Below are 18,663 nucleotides of genomic sequence, written 5' to 3'. Positions count from 1 at the left end.
AAGAATTTGAGGAAATAGTGAGCCAAGACTTTATCACGTGTCTAAGATGTGGCAAAGTTGGTAGAACCACAATCCCTAACATAATCACATAATCTATGCATTTGAACCCACCTTCAAACAAATAGTGGGTTCAAACAGATAGAAGTTATGTAAAGTGGGAGAAAGTATCTACCTCAGCTCCCTTATTTATTTTCAAGTGTAGCCCAGCGATCCCCCATGTGGTGCCTATGGGCACCATGGTGCCCACCAATGGGTTTCCCAGCACCCATTAACTTCTTTCCCAAAGCATCTCTTCCTCTAAGCAAACAGCAAGTCTTGGCATTCCTCCACCAGAGCAGCAGGTGTTTCAGAAGAACCCAGGAGCCATCAGTTTTGCATCTTCAGGGAACACCCATTCCGAAACAGCTGTCTTCATCAAAGAAGGATATTGGCTTGCAACCTTTAGTTTGTGATTAGCTTCAGTACCTCATGGCAACCATTCTGCAGTTGTTCCCACTCTTCATGTTCAAAATTCCTAAAGTACCCACAGTGAAATTGGGGACCCCTACTGTCATCAGTTCAGTTCTAAAAATGTATACCAATAATGGCATCTTTTTTTCAACTGATGTATAAACAAAATACGTAAAATGTTTTTTAGTCTTGGGACTACATAAAATATGTCATAATAAACTGTGGTATCATAAAACTCTGTTTCTTTATGAAAACAGAATGCACATGGTCTGACAGACCAAGATCTGTTGGTTGCCCCCAAAGCAGATTTCAAAAGCAGGTTTGTTAACAACAGTTGGTATGGATTACGGTTTGTTGTGACCTCTGAATCCCCAGAGGAAGCAGTCTAGGGAGGAGGTTCTTCTTGCAGGGAGGTGACAGAAGAGCTAAAGAGAACAGATTAGGATTTGTGCACAAACTGAGATGTGTTACTTATTTTACAGGAGCATGTGATCGTTGCACATACCATGACTTAAACAAACTAGTTTATCATGGTATCAATGCAGCCATAGTGCAAACAATCTCGGCTGACAGATGTTAGTCAAGTGCAAACTCACCAAAATATTAAGGTTCCTTTTCATATTAATTTGATGGCACTGTAACTGCTGCGCTGTAGGTTCTATTTGGGTATCATCAGAAGCCCTAGCTCACACAACATAGGCCTAACACTGCATTTGTTCACAGTTTCAGGCTCGCTACGATTTCCAGGAGAAACAATACTACACTTAGGTGAGGAAGAGGTGCTGCATGGATTCTACCCAGATGAACTGGAGCTATGAATGTTACTTGAATGATACAAAATGATTAACATTGCAGGGACTCCTATGAAGAACAATATGTTCAAAGACATCATGGGTTATTCACAAAAAACGTTAAATTTAGATAAAAGTATAACTGGGTCAATTACAAATTAGGGTACAGGAAGATGCAGGAAGTGTCAGTTCAGAATGGAATAAAAACTAATCTCAAACTGAGTTCAGGGCTTTTAATGAGACTCCTAGATTCCAGGGAGAGTTGGAACACCCAGAAGGGATTTTCACTGAAGTTTCCACAGCCAGGATACTTCTGAGTGGTGAGTAGAGATGGGCAAGAACAGAAAAAAAACCGGAACATAATGTTCGTTGTTCATTGCTATCCACGAATAGGGACTCACGAACAACCACGAACATGGCCCTGTTCACGAACATGCTTGTGGTTGGCTGTTCGTGGGGGCCAGCAGGCTCTCCTCTAGCCATCATCCAAGTTTGGTCAAGATCCCTACTGTACCACTCCCAGATACCTGACCTGAGCAGGCCACAGGAAAGGTACCAATAATAAATAATAGCTTGGCCCAGAGCCTGGCAGCAGCCCTGGAACTTGAAGGGGAAGATCCCTATCTCACCACACAAGAAAATTCAAGCTCCAATGCACTCTTTCTATCAAAATGCCAACAGCAACTGTCTCTCCCTCTCCACTGTCTGCAAAGTCAGAGCTGGTCTTCCCCCCTGGTCTTTGCTCCCTTGTTGTAACAAATTTGGAGCTCCACACTTGAAAGGAAGACCTGCCTATCAAGCTAAATTGGGCTTTGATTGGGGTTTCCAGGGCAACAGCAGGAGGTCAGACAGAGTTCAGACAATCCCTGCCTAAGTTGCCAAGGGAATTGATTACAGGTGCCTGACTGTCTGGCTTGACAAACAGCAAGACGAAGAGCAACGAATGAGGCTTGCAATGACCACCTGTTTGTTTAGAATGGGGCAGCAGATTGGGCTGTTTGTGGCTTTTTTTTGTTCTTATTGCTGTTCGTGCCCATCTCTAGTGGTGGTGAGATCTTTGTTACTCTGTGAAGGCAAATAGGGAATAACATCTATCTTTCTATCTAAAGAATTACAGTGCAATCCTAACCAGAATTACTCCAGTCTAAACCCATTGATTTCAATGTTAATGTTAATGTAGAATATTGTCTATTCATATAGGTGGAGTGTAAGATTTTCATAGGTATTGTATTTAGTGTCTTTTGTCCATTATTTTGAACTGTGTGATAACCATTTGTCATGTAACATAATTTTTTTTTTAATGAGTTATATTTCTCCTACACTATGAGGGTAGATCATTCCTGGATACAAACACAGGGGCATGGAAAAGTGCCACTACATGAAAACCATTGATGCAATTGCTTCCTGTTGTAGCTACTCCATATAGAGAACTGTTCTTATATTTACCACGTTAGTTGTAGGAATTTAATCTAAAACACAGTGAGATATATTTTTATTAGACTTGTATCATCCACTGAAACTACTTGTATTTGTTACAATAACAATTGTTCTTTTAAAATATCTTTTTAATTCTTTGACTCAGAAAAATGTTAATTTGCTCTTTATCAAACTAATGTTATAGGTCATTTGGAAAGGGGTATCTGTTTGCAGGTATATTTTCTTCTGTTTTTCTCTTAATTTACCAGAAAAATAAAAGCCAATGTGGAGAATATCATTATTTCATTAAGGAAATTCAAGTGATAAATTTCTAAAGATTAGCGAACGATTAGATGAATATTGAATTTCTCAGCACTCACTGCATTGTTCATAAGATATTTATCGGGATATTGTCCACCCTTCTCTAGTATGCTATAGATTTTTAGGAGGGCCCTCATTTTTGGAGTGTAAAAAAATTGTGAAACTTCCATTCAGGACTTGTTTCCAAGTAAGAAAGTTTACATTTCCTGAGATTCAGTCCTACACACATTTAATCACATATAAGTGATTAAATTAATTAAATATGAATTAATGAAATACATCATAGATGAGATTGTGCATGGGACCAACATCCTAAATATAGGACTAATATAAATTAATGTTCTGAAATGTTAAATGTAACTGGAAAATGCCTATTCACTATGTTATAATTTTCAGCACTATATAAGATAGGGAGATATTTCCTTCTGCTGACCGAGTGAAGGAACTGCAGCTTTAGGGAAATGGTTGAAAATAAAACAGCAGATTTCATTATGTAAATCTATAACATTGTTATATTTGGAATACAGTTGAGCTGCTCATCTTGAAATGGATCTAGAAGGGCTGCAGAAGAGGACAGGTCAATTTAATCACCAATTAATTAGAGCAGCTTCCCTATGAGAACATAAAACTGGGAGAGGAAACATGGTGGAAGTTTATAAAATTATGTTGAGAGGGGATAAAGTGAAACTCTTCTTCCTTTTTCACAATACTGTAATATAGAGCAGATCTATACAGAAAGATATACCACAGAAAGTTTGTCTGGATAAATAGAAATCATGTCAGTTTTTGATTAAAGACAATCTATATTTCATGAAGATATTGGAAGTTCAGAATACGTGGCATAAATTCTTAGCTTCTAAACATTTCCCCGTAGCTATCTCTACACAAGGTGTGCCCGGCAGCCATCCACCTTGCAAACCATGCAAAGAATTGCAACTCTTATATTATTCCTTATGGGAGACTTGCGCAGGGGGGGTGGGGGGGTGGAGTGACTGCTTTCCAACCAAATGATACCAAAATTGCAGCAGAGCCAGTGAGTGCTACTTACCCACTAAAGAACTCCAAGTTTCAAGCAAATTGAACCCCACAGGCCAAAGGCAATTAAGATGCACTGATTTGCTAGTATCTAATAATCCGACTTCTTCAGTACTTTATTATAGCATATTTATTTCCATAAGTTTCTTTAGGGGAACAATTTTCTACAAAAGACTTAGTTGGAGCAGGAACGTCTGCATTTGGACATGTATATCCTTTTTTATGAGTATTTAAGCCTCTGGTAGTTTTCAGCTGAGGGTCCATCTATACATTCTTGTTTTGCCTGTTCCAAAGGAGAGCGACATTTGTCTTCTGTGACCTAGAGCTGTTTTTCTTGGCCACTGTATAATATAAAGAAAGGAAAATATTCTGAACTTTTGTATAGGATAGCTGTTTCTTTGAGTAATATTCTTACTCTGGGTGAACTTGTCTCTTGCAGTCAATTTCTTATGCTCCACCATTGTAAATTAAATTTAGAGGATAAAAATGTGGCAAAGAGAAAGCAGTCCTCATTATAGTACCTTTCCTAACACTGTGTGTGAGAAAAAGGTCATTTCTTTCATACTTGCATATCTGACAATGAAGTTTTCATACCTTTACACTCCCCTCATCTCTTAACTGATTTCCCTCTCAGAACTTTGGTTGTCAAGGCCACTCAGTTCTTCAGAAGTCAGAGAATACTCCTCTGTTCAATGTTCAGCATAGCTAGGTAGTTTAATTAAAGAAAAAGGAAAGTGGTAGATAAAGAAAACTACAATACATCTTTCCTGGTTCTTCAAAACAGATAACTAGAGCTGACTAATTAAAAGTAGGTAAATCTCCAGGAGTGAAAAGAAGCCACATCCTCCAGTTTGCAGGATCTGAGCAGGTCTGTTAATGAAAGGATGTTCTGGAGATCTTTCATTCATAGGGTCGCCGTAAGTTAGAGGTGACTTGATACCACATAACAGACAGAATTTCTGTGAAATTGCATGAATTGCCATCTTGGTGGCCAAAAGAAGAATCTGTAGCTGGACACTTGGCTGAAAACTCCCTTGGTGAGGTAGAGAATTGTTTTCAGGTGATTTAACTAAGAAAACTGTCCCAGATCTAGGAAACCTATTGTGACAATTCAGCATGGCAAGAGCAGGCACTAAAATGTTTTAGGCAGGAACCCCGTGCACACACACTCAGCCTCAGTGCCTCTGTCCTAATGAGAGTAGCAGTATTCATATTGGGATTAACCAAGGAGTACTGCCTACACCACACTTCCCCATCACATTACCAAGCATGCCTGTGAAAAAGGCCAAAGAAATGTTTATTTACTGGCCTGGCAGTACTTGGCAGTACTTGCCACTAGCCATCCTGAAAGTAATTTGTGATGAAACTTATAAAGTACCCTCTCTTCTGCCTTGGTAAAATCTGGTTATTACTTTGTCAGCCTTTACTACCAAGAAGGAGAACTTCTGTTTCTTTAACACATGTAAAAGGTTCATTTTACTGTTATGGGGAAAGCAAAATGTTTGGGACCCACTTTATACAAATGTAGTTTAGGGAGAGACTGAGATATGAAGATACAGACTGAAATATGAAGATTGTGTCAGAGTTGAGAATGACAGTAACTGCCAGTAGAGATGGGCACGAAATGGAGAAAAAAACAAAACGAGCATTTTGTGTTTCATTGCATTCCACGAATCACAAATCACGAATCACAAGCTCATGAAATTGTCCAGTTTCGCAAAACGATTTGTTAGTTTTGTGATTTGTCAGAACCCAGGGCACTGCAATGGCCCCCTTCATACCCAGAGATGCCAAACTCACAGGGAGACTTCAGCAGGCTCTCCTCTACCCACCCTCACCCAACAAACCAGCAAGAACAAATGCTCTAAATAAGAATATAAGCAAAGAAAATTAAAGGAAAAAAGGTAGGCCTCAGTCAAGCTAGGCCCCAGAGCCAGGCAATGCCCTGAGACAGGGGTTGGGTTGGGTGGAGGAAAGAAGGCACCCTCACCCAATGACCTTCCCAGCAAGGCCAAGAGCTGAAAATAAGAAAGAGGCTTTTCAATCTCTTTTAGAGCAGCAGCAAACCCAGCCAAAAGCTCCAAATTCCACTCTCTTACTCCAAATCCCAGCAACAGCTCCTCCCTCTCCCTCTGTCTACTGGAACTGAAAAGCACGAGGAAGAGAGCTGTGCCTTATATAAGAAATGCTCACATATTGCAGAACAGGAGGTCTCCGGTTGGCAGACAGCCCTGCCTAACAGGGTTTGGAGGGATGAGATTGGTGTTTTGTTCCAGGGTTCAATAGGGTTACACTAGATTAAGTGAGCAGGTGCTGCAATTTTTAGCTATATATGCTGAGAAAGTTCACATTGTTGTCAGCGCAAGAACAATCGGTGCAATACAATTTGGGGAAAGTTGCTAGAGACAAACATATTGGAGTATTCTCTGCTTGATAATTTCTTTTTCTGTTTTCATTTATTTGCTTATTTGTTTAAGCATTTATACCCCACCCTTCCACATAGTTCAAGGTAGCATACAAAATAATTCTAAAATTTTCCGGAATAAAACCATCATAAAATCTCTCCTTCTCCCTTTAAAAGATGCCTGTCTTTCACAGCCCCTCAAAAGCCCTGGCAAACAAGGAAGCCTTGCAACCCCTCCTGAATATCTCCAAGGAGGGAACTCTCCTCATCTCCTTGGGGAGCCCATTCCACAGAGCAAGGGCCATGATGGAAAAAGGCCGGGCTCTAGTCAATGCCAGATGGGACACCCTAAGTGGTTGGAAAGCCAACAAATGGCTGCCTGAGGATTTTAGTGGATGCACCAGGACATATGGAAAGAGATGGTTCTTCAAATATGTGGGATACAGGTATGAAGTTCATGACCACCCCCTGAATTGAACTTGGAAACAAACTGGCAGCCAATGGTAGCTATTTCAAAATGGGTAACATGTTCCTGGTGGCTAGCCCCTGACAACAGTTGGACTCCTGCATTCTGGATCAGTTGTAGTTTCCAGGCTGTCTTTGGGGCAACCTCACACAGAGCATGTTGCAGTAAACCAACCATGAAGTTACAGAAACATGGGTTAGCATGAACAGATCAGCTGAATCTAGGTAGCAAGAGAGTTGGCGCACCAGATACAGCTGATAAAAGGTGTTCCAGGCCACCAGGCCAACCTGCTTCTCAAAAAGCAAGTCAGGGTTCATGAACACTGCCAAGCTCTTGGCTTGCTTTGACCTAACTTCACTCCATGTAGGTTTTAGTATCTCTAGAATATCAGCTTTCCCAACCAGCATTGCTGCTATCGTGTCTGGATTCAGCTTCAGTTTGTTCTGCCCTACCCATCTGACCACAGCCTCAAAGCACTAGTTCAGAACCAAAAGAGATGCATCTGGAGGGCTCGATAAAGAAATACTGAGTTGGGTGTCATCTGCATATTGATGGTACCCGACCAAAGCTCCAGATGATCTCATTCAGCAGCCTCATATATATATTAAAGAGCATGGGTGAGATAATAGAACTACAACACAAACCCCACCCAGTTGATTCCACTCCTCTAGTGGAGATTCTTTTGTGTCTGGTCAAACAGGAAAGAGCAAAACCACCAAAGGCTATGCTCTTAAGATCAATTCCCTATCCAAACAGATGGATAAAAATAGAGTGGTCAACTGTGTCAAAGGCTACTGCAAAATCTAACTGGGAAGATTGTCCCCCATCCAACTTTAAGCAAAGATTGTCACCAGTGCAACTAAAGCCACCTCGCTCCCAAACCCAGGCCTAAAACAAGATTGGAATGGATCAAGGGTAGATGTGTCATCTGGGAAGTCCTGAAGCTGCTCCCATCCCATATTATATACCTAGAATAGGTAAATTGGAGACTGGTCTATAATTGGCCACCTCAACGGTAGCCAATGAAAAGGTTTTTTTAGCAGAGGTCTATTAACTGCCTTCTTCAAAGGTTTAGGGAGAGCCCCCTCAATCAGGAAGGAGTTGATGATTTTCATTAATGGCGCCAATATCATTTCCGGTGAGATTTTAAAAGCCAGGGTGGGGATGGATCCAGAGCATGTGGTGGCCTTCACACTCCCCAGGCCCCTGTCAACATCCATAGGCAGAATCAATCTGCAAACATCCATAACAAAGGGACAAAATGGTAGGCACTTCTGACACCTCAGGTATCGGAACTGCTCTCAACTTGGCCTCAGAGTTAGAATGGATTAGAGAGGGTTTGACGGCAAAGAACATTGCAAAGACATCACAGCTAGGGGTCAAATTTTCATGACTGGTAGGGTCAGACTTGGTTACACCTACCACTACACAAACCACTTTAAAAAACGGAGCTGGACAAGATTCTGCTGACACAATGGTGGTAGAGAAGAAAATCTTGTTCACCACCATCCCCGCCACACCATAGGTCATCCGCTTACTGCCATCCCATAGGGCATCCTCTATCTGATTTGTTCCAAGTCATCCACTGACATTGCTCTACTTGGCTTCCAGTCTGCTTCATATCGCCCAACTCCTTGCTAAACCAAGGAACTGGGGGCCTCTCAAAGCATGGAAGAGTACGCCAAGGAGCAATTCTGTTTATTGCCCCAGCCAGCCCCTTTTATACTTTTTTTTTCATGCAGGGGTGCACAGTAGCATTTTTTTATGTGCTGTCAAGTTCAGAATCCAAAATTACATTGGTTACTATTTTTATCTTAGTGCAATCATTTCGTAACGGCTGAAGCACAGCCAGTAGCAACAGATGTTACTCCTTCTAGAAATGTGTTGCTGAGGGAATCAAGTGAAAAATGACTAGTTTGGGTTTTCTGAACCCGTTGTAGTTTCTTTCAGCTGTTTTCATTGCATCACTGACAGTACAATGAGCTGGAAGGAAAAAAGGAAGTGATTAAAAAATTCCATGTTTTGAAGTGATTTTGCTTTTCAGTTAAACAGAAAATTCTGAGTCACCAAGTTCTGGTTGTTTTGTAATAAGCCCCTCAAAATAATCAGAAAAGTAAACCATAGTCTTCTACAAAGCTTTACAATTACAAAAATGGATCTGTTACAAGTGTATCAGTGATTTTTAGAAGAGAAAATATATGTTCTGTTTAAGAAATTTCCATTTTTAAAAAAATCATGAATATATGTCTAATTCTCAGCATGGTCAAATCTGTGGATTCTTAAATCTGGATAAACAAGACAGACCTTTCTAAAAACGTGAAAAACACCCCAGATTTGCTGAAAAATCTGGGAAAAAAATGGAGGTTAAGCCCTCTAAAACAATAGCACCTATAGCTTCAAGAAACAATTGCCCCCTCAGTGGTAATTGCTAGGCAACCACAACAGTTTTGCCAGCCTTCAAGCTTGGATTCTGTCAGTAAAAAAAAAAAAGGGAGGGGTTAGGGTCATTTTTTCAAGGGCTATTTTGGCCTTTGATGGATGCTCATTGGGTGACTATTGGGTGACTTGCTACCACTTGTCTTGGTACCCAGGCTACCCAGAACTTGCTGCTTGCTACTGTTCAACAGCAGCCACCCCACAAAAGCTGGTGTGGTGTAGTGGTGCTGGTTAAATTCTCAGATTAGGATCTGGAAGACCCAGGTTCAAATCACCACTCTGCTAGGGAAGCTCACTAGGTTATTTTAAGTCTAGTCACACGTAGTCAGCCTATCCTACCTCACAGAGTTATTTTGAGGATAAAATGGAGGGGGGAATGATGAAAGCGGCTTTGGGCCACGATTGTGGAGAAAAGTGAGGTTTAAATGAAGTAAATAAATATCAATAGAGCTGAAAAGGAAGGTTAGTTGGTGGGTGGGATGGAGAGAAGGAAGCAGGAAAGGTGAAACGAAGTTGCCCCGTGCACATCCGTGTTTGTTTCCCAGTAGCAGCCAGAACTGTGCAACTCAGCCAACTCAACTATAATTTTTGTTTAGATTTCTTTAAAAAAATTTGTGGAAAAGTTAAAAGATAAAACAAAAGAAAGAAAGTAAAAGATAACAAAAAGACAACTACAAAAGGCCAGGAATGGCCTACAAATCAATGTACAAAGTAAAAACAGTAAAAAAAACATATTAGGCATATTATTAATCCCTTACAGTTTTTTTGCCTACAGTACTTTCTCCTTTATTATCAATCTGCTCATTAATATCTTTTTTCTGTCTCTTCTTCTTGATATCTCAGAACCTTATTCTTAAAATCCAAACTACAAATCATTAATTCATTTTTCTTTGTCTCTCGCAGGGTTTCCAATTTGCCATGAATATAGAGAGTGTATTATCTCTAATTAACGCTGTAAGTTTGACCATCTCAGCTAAGTCCATCATCTTTTCGGTACAATCTTCCAATGAAGGTAGCTCCTTGCACTTCCATTTGTTTTTACTTGCCATGATTTTCCTGGGGAAAGGTTGTCAGGTGGAGGGATGAGGGTAAGCTGAAGACGGGGGCAAGTAAAGGTAGATTGGACCAGGGCTTTTTTTCTGGGAAAAGAGGTGATGGAACTCAGTGGGTTGCCCTCGGAGAAAATGGTCACATGGCTGGTGGCCCCGCCCCCTGATCTCCAGACAGAGGGGAGTTTAAACACCCCTCTGTCTGGAGATCAGGGGGTGGGGCCACCAGCCATGTGACCATTTTCAAGAGGTTCCAAGAACTCCGTTCCACTGCGTTCCTGCTGGAAAAAAGCCCTGGGTTGGATGGTGGGTGGGAAGGAGAGAAAGAAGGAAAAAGTAAGGATGGGGGGAAGGGATGGGAGGAAGGGAAACAGGAAATTGTGGGGAACGGAAAATCAGATGCACTCTGCAAGTCCTTGCAGGTCCCCTGCTTGTACAAAATAAAACTGCTATTCTGAGATGATGGATATATCTGCCATCAAGCTGCTTCCAACTTATGCCACCCCTATAAATGAATGGCCTCCAGAATATCCTATCATTAGCAGCTTTGTTCAGGTCTTGCAAACGGAAAACTGTGGATTCCTTTATTAAGGCAATCTATCGCATGTTGGGTCTTCCTCTTTTCCTACTGCTTTGATCCTTTCTTGGCATTATTGTCTTCTCATGAGTCTTGTCTTCTCAGAATGTGACCAATGTACAATAGCATCAGTTTAGTCATTTTAGCTTCTAGGGAGAACTCAGGCTTGATTTGACAGAAATCACAGAAAATATTTGATTGAAATGGACCCTCATGCTTCAATCTGAAATACAACAGGTGCTGAATAGAGAATTATTCTCAAACTTAGAGATGGAATCCATGCAGCTCAAGATATATTGATACTGTCCTGGCCTTATATAATATCTTGGTTAGATCCTTGAAGCCTTTCTTCATTAAGAATATAAGAATTCCTCTGTTGTGCCTAAGCTCCCTTTTTATTCAGACATTCATTGTATTATAAGTTTGTTGCCTTTCATTTAATATTTTTAGAAACATAGAACTGGAAGGGATCCCAAGGGTCATCTAGTCCTGCCCTCTGCACAACAGAGGAATTCTTATATTCTTAATGAAGAAAGGCTTCAAGGATCTAACCAAGATATTATATAAGGCCAAGACAGTATCAATATATCTTGAGCCGCAAGGATTCCATCTCTAAGTCTGAGAATAATTCTCTATTCAGCACCTGTTGTATTGGTATAAACCAATACATATACCAATTTACCATAATTTACCATAATACCATAATTTACTAGGTTATAATGTCATGAATTGGATAACAATATAAAGGATATTAATAATTTTGAACATTATAGATATGATAGATATATGTAATAGTGCTATCTAAAGATATGCAATGGTATAAAATATATTACTATTACCCATTCTTAGAATGTAGTATATAGCTATTAATATAGGGGACATATTATATTGTAAGTTATTGGATATTATTGATTGATAGTACTAAAAAATATGGAATGTTAGATAATGGTATTTATCATTAGATAGGTATTATTATATTCTATATATTTTAGCTTGGTTAAGGTTTTATTTAAGAGGTAATAAAGGGAATGGAAAACTGTCGGAAGTCAACAGAAAAGGGGGGGAAGGGTGGGGGGTATTACAATATGATGGAAAATTAACTGTGTATGTTCTTATATTTGTATAATGACCCATCCAATAAATTTTTTTAAAAAAATAAAATTTGATCGCTTAAGATCCACCTACGTAGCCAGTATTTCTCATTATAATCTCACCGCAGTTTTAAAGTACTGGAAAAGGATCAGATTTTCCAGTTCTGACTCCCTAAGCTGCCAATCAGCAAATTTATTACTATCTAAAGACCCCACACGACCTGGCTTTCTTTTCACCATTTGCCAAAGGTACACCATCCCTGACGACCTGTTAGGGGTCTCAGCCAACAACTTCCCACTTAGGGAGTGGATTTACAAGTCAGATGCAGTGATGGACCAGCTATCAATATTAAAATCCAAGGCAGCTCCATGGTATAAATTAATTAAATTTGATCACTTAAGATCCACCTAACTAGCCAGCATTTCTCATTATAATCTCAGAGTGTCTTTCACCGCTCTGCACTTTCAGACGATGCAATCAGCTTTTTCGGCAGGGCATTATTCTCGCATACCTATGGAACACCACAGCTGTTTTTGTGGATCATCTACAGTGGAGAACGTTCCCCACTACCTGCTTTACTGTCCATTATACAGTGTGCCCAGAGCTAAATTCTTGGCCAGAATCCTGCCAGCCACAAACACATATTCCGAAATCGAGAAGATTGTGTTCTTGTTATCGGATGCAGATAATCACGTCTCTTACCAAGTCTCTCAGTTTGCACTAGCAGCCAAGAAGATAAGATCTAAGGTGGTACTGAATGAGGCTGCCTCTACTTTGCTGAAAAGCACATGAGCAGAAATGAATGTGGTGGGGTGATATATCCATAGATACGACATGGGTTATGATGTGGCCACCTTGGGAATTACTGTATGGAGTAGCTGCCACAATGCTGGGCATTGGACAGAATTGGAGCATAGTGGAGCGGAGATACAAGGGACGTGCCCCTTTTTTGCAGTATACAGAATGGGAATCTGCACATCTCCCCTGTGGAGGGAGCTCTAACTACAGGCCAAGCTACACATGACGAATGACACTTGAACGGCAAGTGGATTGAGTGGAGGGCAAGTGAACAGGGAGAAATACATTTGCCATTCAAGTGTCATTCGTCATGTGTAGCTTGGCCCTACATCTGGTTTGAGCTCTAACTACACCCGAAGCTCTTGCATCTCATTGCAGACGAAGGGTGGAATTCCCTCTTCAGATCTTAAAGGTAAAGGTAGTCTCCTGTGCAAGCACCGAATCATTAGTGACCCATGGGGGGGGGGGCAATGCATCACGATGTTTTCTTGGCAGACTTTTGTTATGGGATGGTTTACCATTGCCTTCCCCAGTCATCTACACTTTACCCCCGGGAAACTGGGTACTCATTTTACCGACCTCAGAAGGATGGAAGGCTGAGTCAACCTTGAGCCGGCTACCTGAACCCCGACTTCCACCAGGATCGAACTCAGGTCGTGATGTGAGCAGAGCTTGGGCTGCAGTACGGCAGCTTATCACTCTGCCCCACGGGGCTCTTACTTCAGATCTTACAAGGGCCAAAAGATAATCCGCAAAACAATTGTGCTTCTTCTCCCCATAACGTGCTCTGCCACCTCGGATTGCAGATTGTCAGTGAAGCCCTAAACAAAGTTAATGGAAGTTAATGGGCTTAGAGGGTGTAGCTCTCCTTAAAATTGCACTTGTGCTTCAGTTTGTTCAAGTTAGCAAAATAATTGGAAGCATCCATGTCACCTGGAGTTGCAGTTCTTTATTAGAAGTAACAATTTCAATTTTCCATCAGTGAAAAGTATAACAGCAAATAACATTAAATAAATAATGCCGAAGGCAATTCAATAAATACAAACATTTAAGGAAAACTCAGTTGTAGTTCCCGAAATATAAATAACATTTTCACAGTGTTGCAAGAGTATAAATATTAAAAAGTGACATAAAACTATAGTGCAATTCCATCTTTACAGTTCATTAAAGAATAATTTGCTTGTACTTCATCACAGCTTTTCCACTGAGAAGTGCTGCTGCTATAGATCGTTGGGAAATTTTCATCTAACTATGACTTGCCCTAGATCTGGAAGTCTTCACTGGCACGAATCATTTCCCGACAACTAATGAATCATCTGCGTTTGTAGGACATACTCACTTTGTCTCCTATACTATTGCTGATCAACAGGAACCAAATTTTAGGGGGCACAGAAAGATGCAACAGCCAGGACAAGTGAAAAATTCCCATTGAGTGAGGTGTGCAGATCGTTAAATATAAACCATAGGGTTACATGCTTTCGGCATCTTGTAGTACTAGCAGACAACAATTATGTTGGACTCAGTGAGTGGAACATTCATCCAATTCCATTTGGAGTTAGTTGGTGTGTGTAAAGGCATAACCAACTTATAGCCAGTGCCTTCTTCTGCAGAGTCTTCCTTGGTGGTTGCCCATCCAAGTACCGATCCTGTGTAACTTCCAAGATTTGACAAGATAATAATAATAATAATAACAACATGGGGTTATATCATGCTGCCTTTCCTTCCAGGGTTACTTTAGAACATAGGGTTAAAAATATCAGAGACATGTTTTGATCTCTTGGGTCTCTCAAGTATTTTTCTTTTCTTTGAGCATTTGTCATCTTAATTTTAACTCAGTAAAACAAAGTTAGTAACCAGAAACAGGTCTGTTTTGCTTTCTAGAAACATGCTACTGGACGTATCAAATGAAAAATGAATGATTTGGGTGCTCCATCGAAGCTGGAGTGTCTTTCAGCTGTTTTCATTGCATCGCTGACAGATTACGCTGCGGGAGGAAGAGAAGTGGTTAAAATTCTGTATTAGTTTTCCTTTTCAGGCATTATTTCAAGTACAGAACATTTTGAACCATCAAATACTGATGGTTTTGTTCAGGGGTTATTTTGTAGAAAAAGAGCTGGAGGGACTCATTAGCATAACTCATTAGCATGACTCATTAGCATATGCCACACCCCTTGCCATCGCCGGAAGTGTGTCATTGTCATAACTGATTTCTCTGTGCCACACCCCCTGACATCACCAATCCTGGCTGTTTTGGACCCAATCCTGGCCATTCAGGGCCAAAATTGGGCCCAAAATGGCAAAAAGGGGCTGAAAATGGCCGAAAAGAGGCCCAAAATGGTCAGGATCGGGCCGCTGCTGAGAGCGGAGAGTGATCTACCACCCGTCAGAGGCCCGATCCGAGCTTTTTCGGCCCCAATGCAGGATGAAATGGGCCCAAAATGGCCGAGAGTCAGGTGGGCGGGGCCACCTGACATATGACCTCTTTGGGGAACTTCCGGTACTGCGTTCTTGCACATTCCCCCTTGAAATGAACCCTGGTTTTGTTACAGGTTTCTCACAGGATGTAGCAAATTGAATTATTCTACACATTTTTTAAAAAAAACCAAGCTTGAATAACTGATTTAGTAGGACATCATATATGTCAAGTCACAATTGACTTAGCGCAATCCTGTAGGGTTTTGAAGGCAAGAGACATTCAGGGGTGGTTTGCCATTGCCTGACTCTGCATAGAAAGCCCGGCATTCCTTGGTGGAATCCCATCCAAATACTGACCAGGGCCAACTCTACTTAGCTTCTGAAATCTGATGAGCTCGGCCTACCTGTACTATCCAGTTCAGGGCATGCATACCTTTACATACAATCACACACAGAGAGAGACACAAATCAAGGCATAAATATATCAAGGCTCTGTCTTTGTCCATCTGTAGCATGCATAACTCCTCAGGAATTGAAACTGGGAGTCTCAGAACTGTCCACCAGTTTCAGGAGGATCATGGGAGTTGCAGTGCCAAATGTGGAAGGAAGCAGAACGTCTTGGCCATGCAGTCCCCGGAAACCTCCCCCTCCCTCACTATTTGCATCGGAAGCCATGGTTGTCCCTGGCAGGCATAACTCATCCAAATATAAAGCTGGGTGCCTCAAAATTGGCCAGTCGCTTCATAATGATGGAGGGAGATGCAATGCTCAAAACAAAGGAATTGGAGCATCCTGACCCAGGTTATCACCAGAAGGCCTCCCCTTGTTTGCAATGGAAGCTAAAGCTGTCTGTGGCAGCCATAACTCACTTGAAAATAAAGATATGAACCCCAAAAACAGCCCCTAGCTTGAGGATGTTCATGGGAATTGCAGTGCCAAACATGAACGGAATTGAAACAACCTGGTCCACATAATCTCCAGAAATCCTCACCCCCGCTTTTTCGCATTGTAACCCTTGACTGTCTCTAGCAAGCGTGACTCGACTGAAAATAAAGCTCAGAGCTTCAAAATTTGCCTCTAGATTCAGAATGATGATGGGAGTTGCAGTGCTCAAAACAAAGGGAACTGCAACATCCTTGTATGGGTCACTGAGACCACCCCCTTCCAATGGAAGCTGAGGAGGTATTCTGCATGTGGCAGGCATATCCTCAGAAGCATGAAGTCTTCAAATTGGCCACTAGCTCCAGGATGATGGTGGGAATTGCAGCACAGGCAGGGACGCTGGAAAATATTCCCTTTCTGACAAAACAGGGGGGGGGGGTTAACAACTTCCCTGACCTACCAGAGTCTCTGTGTTGTAGTGCTTAGAATGTTGGACTAGGATCAAAGAGATCCAGCTTCAAATCCCTGCTACGCCACTGAAAGTTGCTGGTAAACAGTTCTCTTTTTGTATTAATTTTGGAGGAATTAGGTCTTCAGAGTTTGAATAAGATTCCTTGCTTCTGTAGCCCCAACTGGTGGCCAGTTTATTAAGTTTTCCGTATTACCAGGGTCAAGTTCTTCCAGTTCATTGCTGACATACATTTCCTTAAAACATTTCTCCCAATCTTCAGGTAATATAGGACTACCTGTATACTTGGAAGGCCCATTAGAGCAATCAGATACAAGTTGCCAAAATAAAGAGGTGTTCTTAAGCTTAACTGCCTGTCTTAGAGTTGCTGGTAGATTTGGGCCGCTCACACATGCTTAGCCAGACCTCCTTCACAGGGTTCTTGTGAGGATAAAGTAGAAGAGAGGAGAGGTGCTTTGGGTCCTCACTTGCTATAAAGGTGGGGGTATGACATTCGTTATAATGCTAATTTTGGCTACAATTCGCCACTGTTGCTGTTGCTTCATCCAGTGCCGCACCTCTTTGGTAGGAGGCAGAACCACTTATTCAGTATTCAAACTACTGTTATGTATGATGAGCACAGGGTGCTATGGCGTTGGTGAGCAGAGCAAGCAGGAGTGGAGCCTTTGAATGTGCTTAGATGGGAAAGGTCGATGCAGTCTGACGTGTAAATGTAGTGGTGTCATTCACAACGGGCACTGGATTACTCCAAAGAAAATACAGGCATCTATAGCTCTATGGAAAGAGTGGTGAAATGTCACTTCAGCGACACTTCAAGCTGAATCTGGAGATTTTGGCTCAACTGAAGCATTTAAGGAGAGAAAATTGACTAACAAAAATGTTAGGGAGGTGCTTGCTCCAGATCACGCTAAGGTCAGTATTGGTTGCTCATGCTATGAGTGACTCTTGCCTCTGTGAGTAAGAGTAGCACTGATCATTGTGTTCTCCACTGGAAGATCACTGGACACAGAGTAAAGATGCTTGGGACAGATTTGCCACTGAGATTTTCCTATTATGCAATTTTACAGCAAATCTTCCCATTTGAGTTGAAAGAAATATTTGATGAATTTGAGGAAGCACAACGAGTGAAATATTAATAAAATGTCTTAGGGAGCAGAAGCCACCTCCTTAATAGGTATACATAAAATTGGCTTGTTTGGGAGGGGGGTGGCAAATCAAAAGTATTCCTTTAAAAAGTCACAGTACCTCTTAGTTTGGGATCCTGTTTGCGAGTCGGTCCACCAACAGGAGACATTGCTTGACTTCCATCTGGACAATTTCCCAGGCACACAGGCTGTGCTGCTTTTCTCTCAGGAAGTTATCGACACTTTGGAAGTATCGTTTCACTCTCAGCCTGGTAAGCTGGACGTTCTGACTTCTCGGAGACGGGATGCCATTCTCCATCTCTGCACTCAAACATGTTCGCAGATGCTGAATTTGCTGGTGAAGTCCAGTCTGGAGCACCGCCATGGAATTCTCATCCCAAGCTGTTTCAGTCAGGTTCTGGTTGAAGATCTGGACTATCTGTTGGAAGATTTCATGAATGGCCACCTTTGGATTCTCTTCTAGGGATGTTTGGATCTTCCTGAGAGTGTCTTGGGTGGCGATGAAGTCTCTCATGTCACTGAGGCATTGCAGAGGAAGGTTTGTTCTCATTTTGTTCTTCAGAAGTTCCAGGTTGTTCTTGTTGATGGCGCTTAGCTGTAAGCGAAGGTTGGTACATCTCTGTAATGAGACTTCACCAAAGAAGAGTATCACTAAGCATATACACAGCCGTTGTTTTCCCATTACAATGTTCATGGTGGTCTGTGTACTTCGCTAGAGTATAGAATGTGTGTCTTGGACAACGACTTCTGGAGTTTGGTGCATCTTTGAAACATGTCTTTGCTTTTAAGTACCCAGGGATGAAATTTTTCGTTTACCCCTTTCAGTTCATCAAGATTTCCCCTTTCTTAAAATACTTTACTTTCACTTTTCTCCTTTCCGTATGAATTTAAGAATCACGTAGAGTAAAATGCTATCT

At 41.4% G+C, this 18,663-nt stretch overlaps 1 protein-coding gene across 1 annotated transcript; it reads right to left on the bottom strand.

The window, feature by feature from the left end:
* Positions 1 to 17,849: 17,849 nt before the first annotated feature.
* Positions 17,850 to 18,440, bottom strand: LOC129335158 (interferon omega-1-like). The gene has a single exon (XM_054987606.1). The coding sequence runs from the start codon at positions 18,438 to 18,440 to the stop codon at positions 17,850 to 17,852; it is 591 nt and encodes a 196-aa protein (XP_054843581.1).
* Positions 18,441 to 18,663: the final 223 nt, after the last annotated feature.

The sequence above is a fragment of the Eublepharis macularius genome, chromosome 8 (genome assembly GCF_028583425.1).
Source record: "Eublepharis macularius isolate TG4126 chromosome 8, MPM_Emac_v1.0, whole genome shotgun sequence".
NCBI classification, from domain to species: Eukaryota; Metazoa; Chordata; class Lepidosauria; order Squamata; family Eublepharidae; genus Eublepharis; species Eublepharis macularius.
This window is presented reverse-complemented; position numbering and strand designations above follow the sequence as displayed.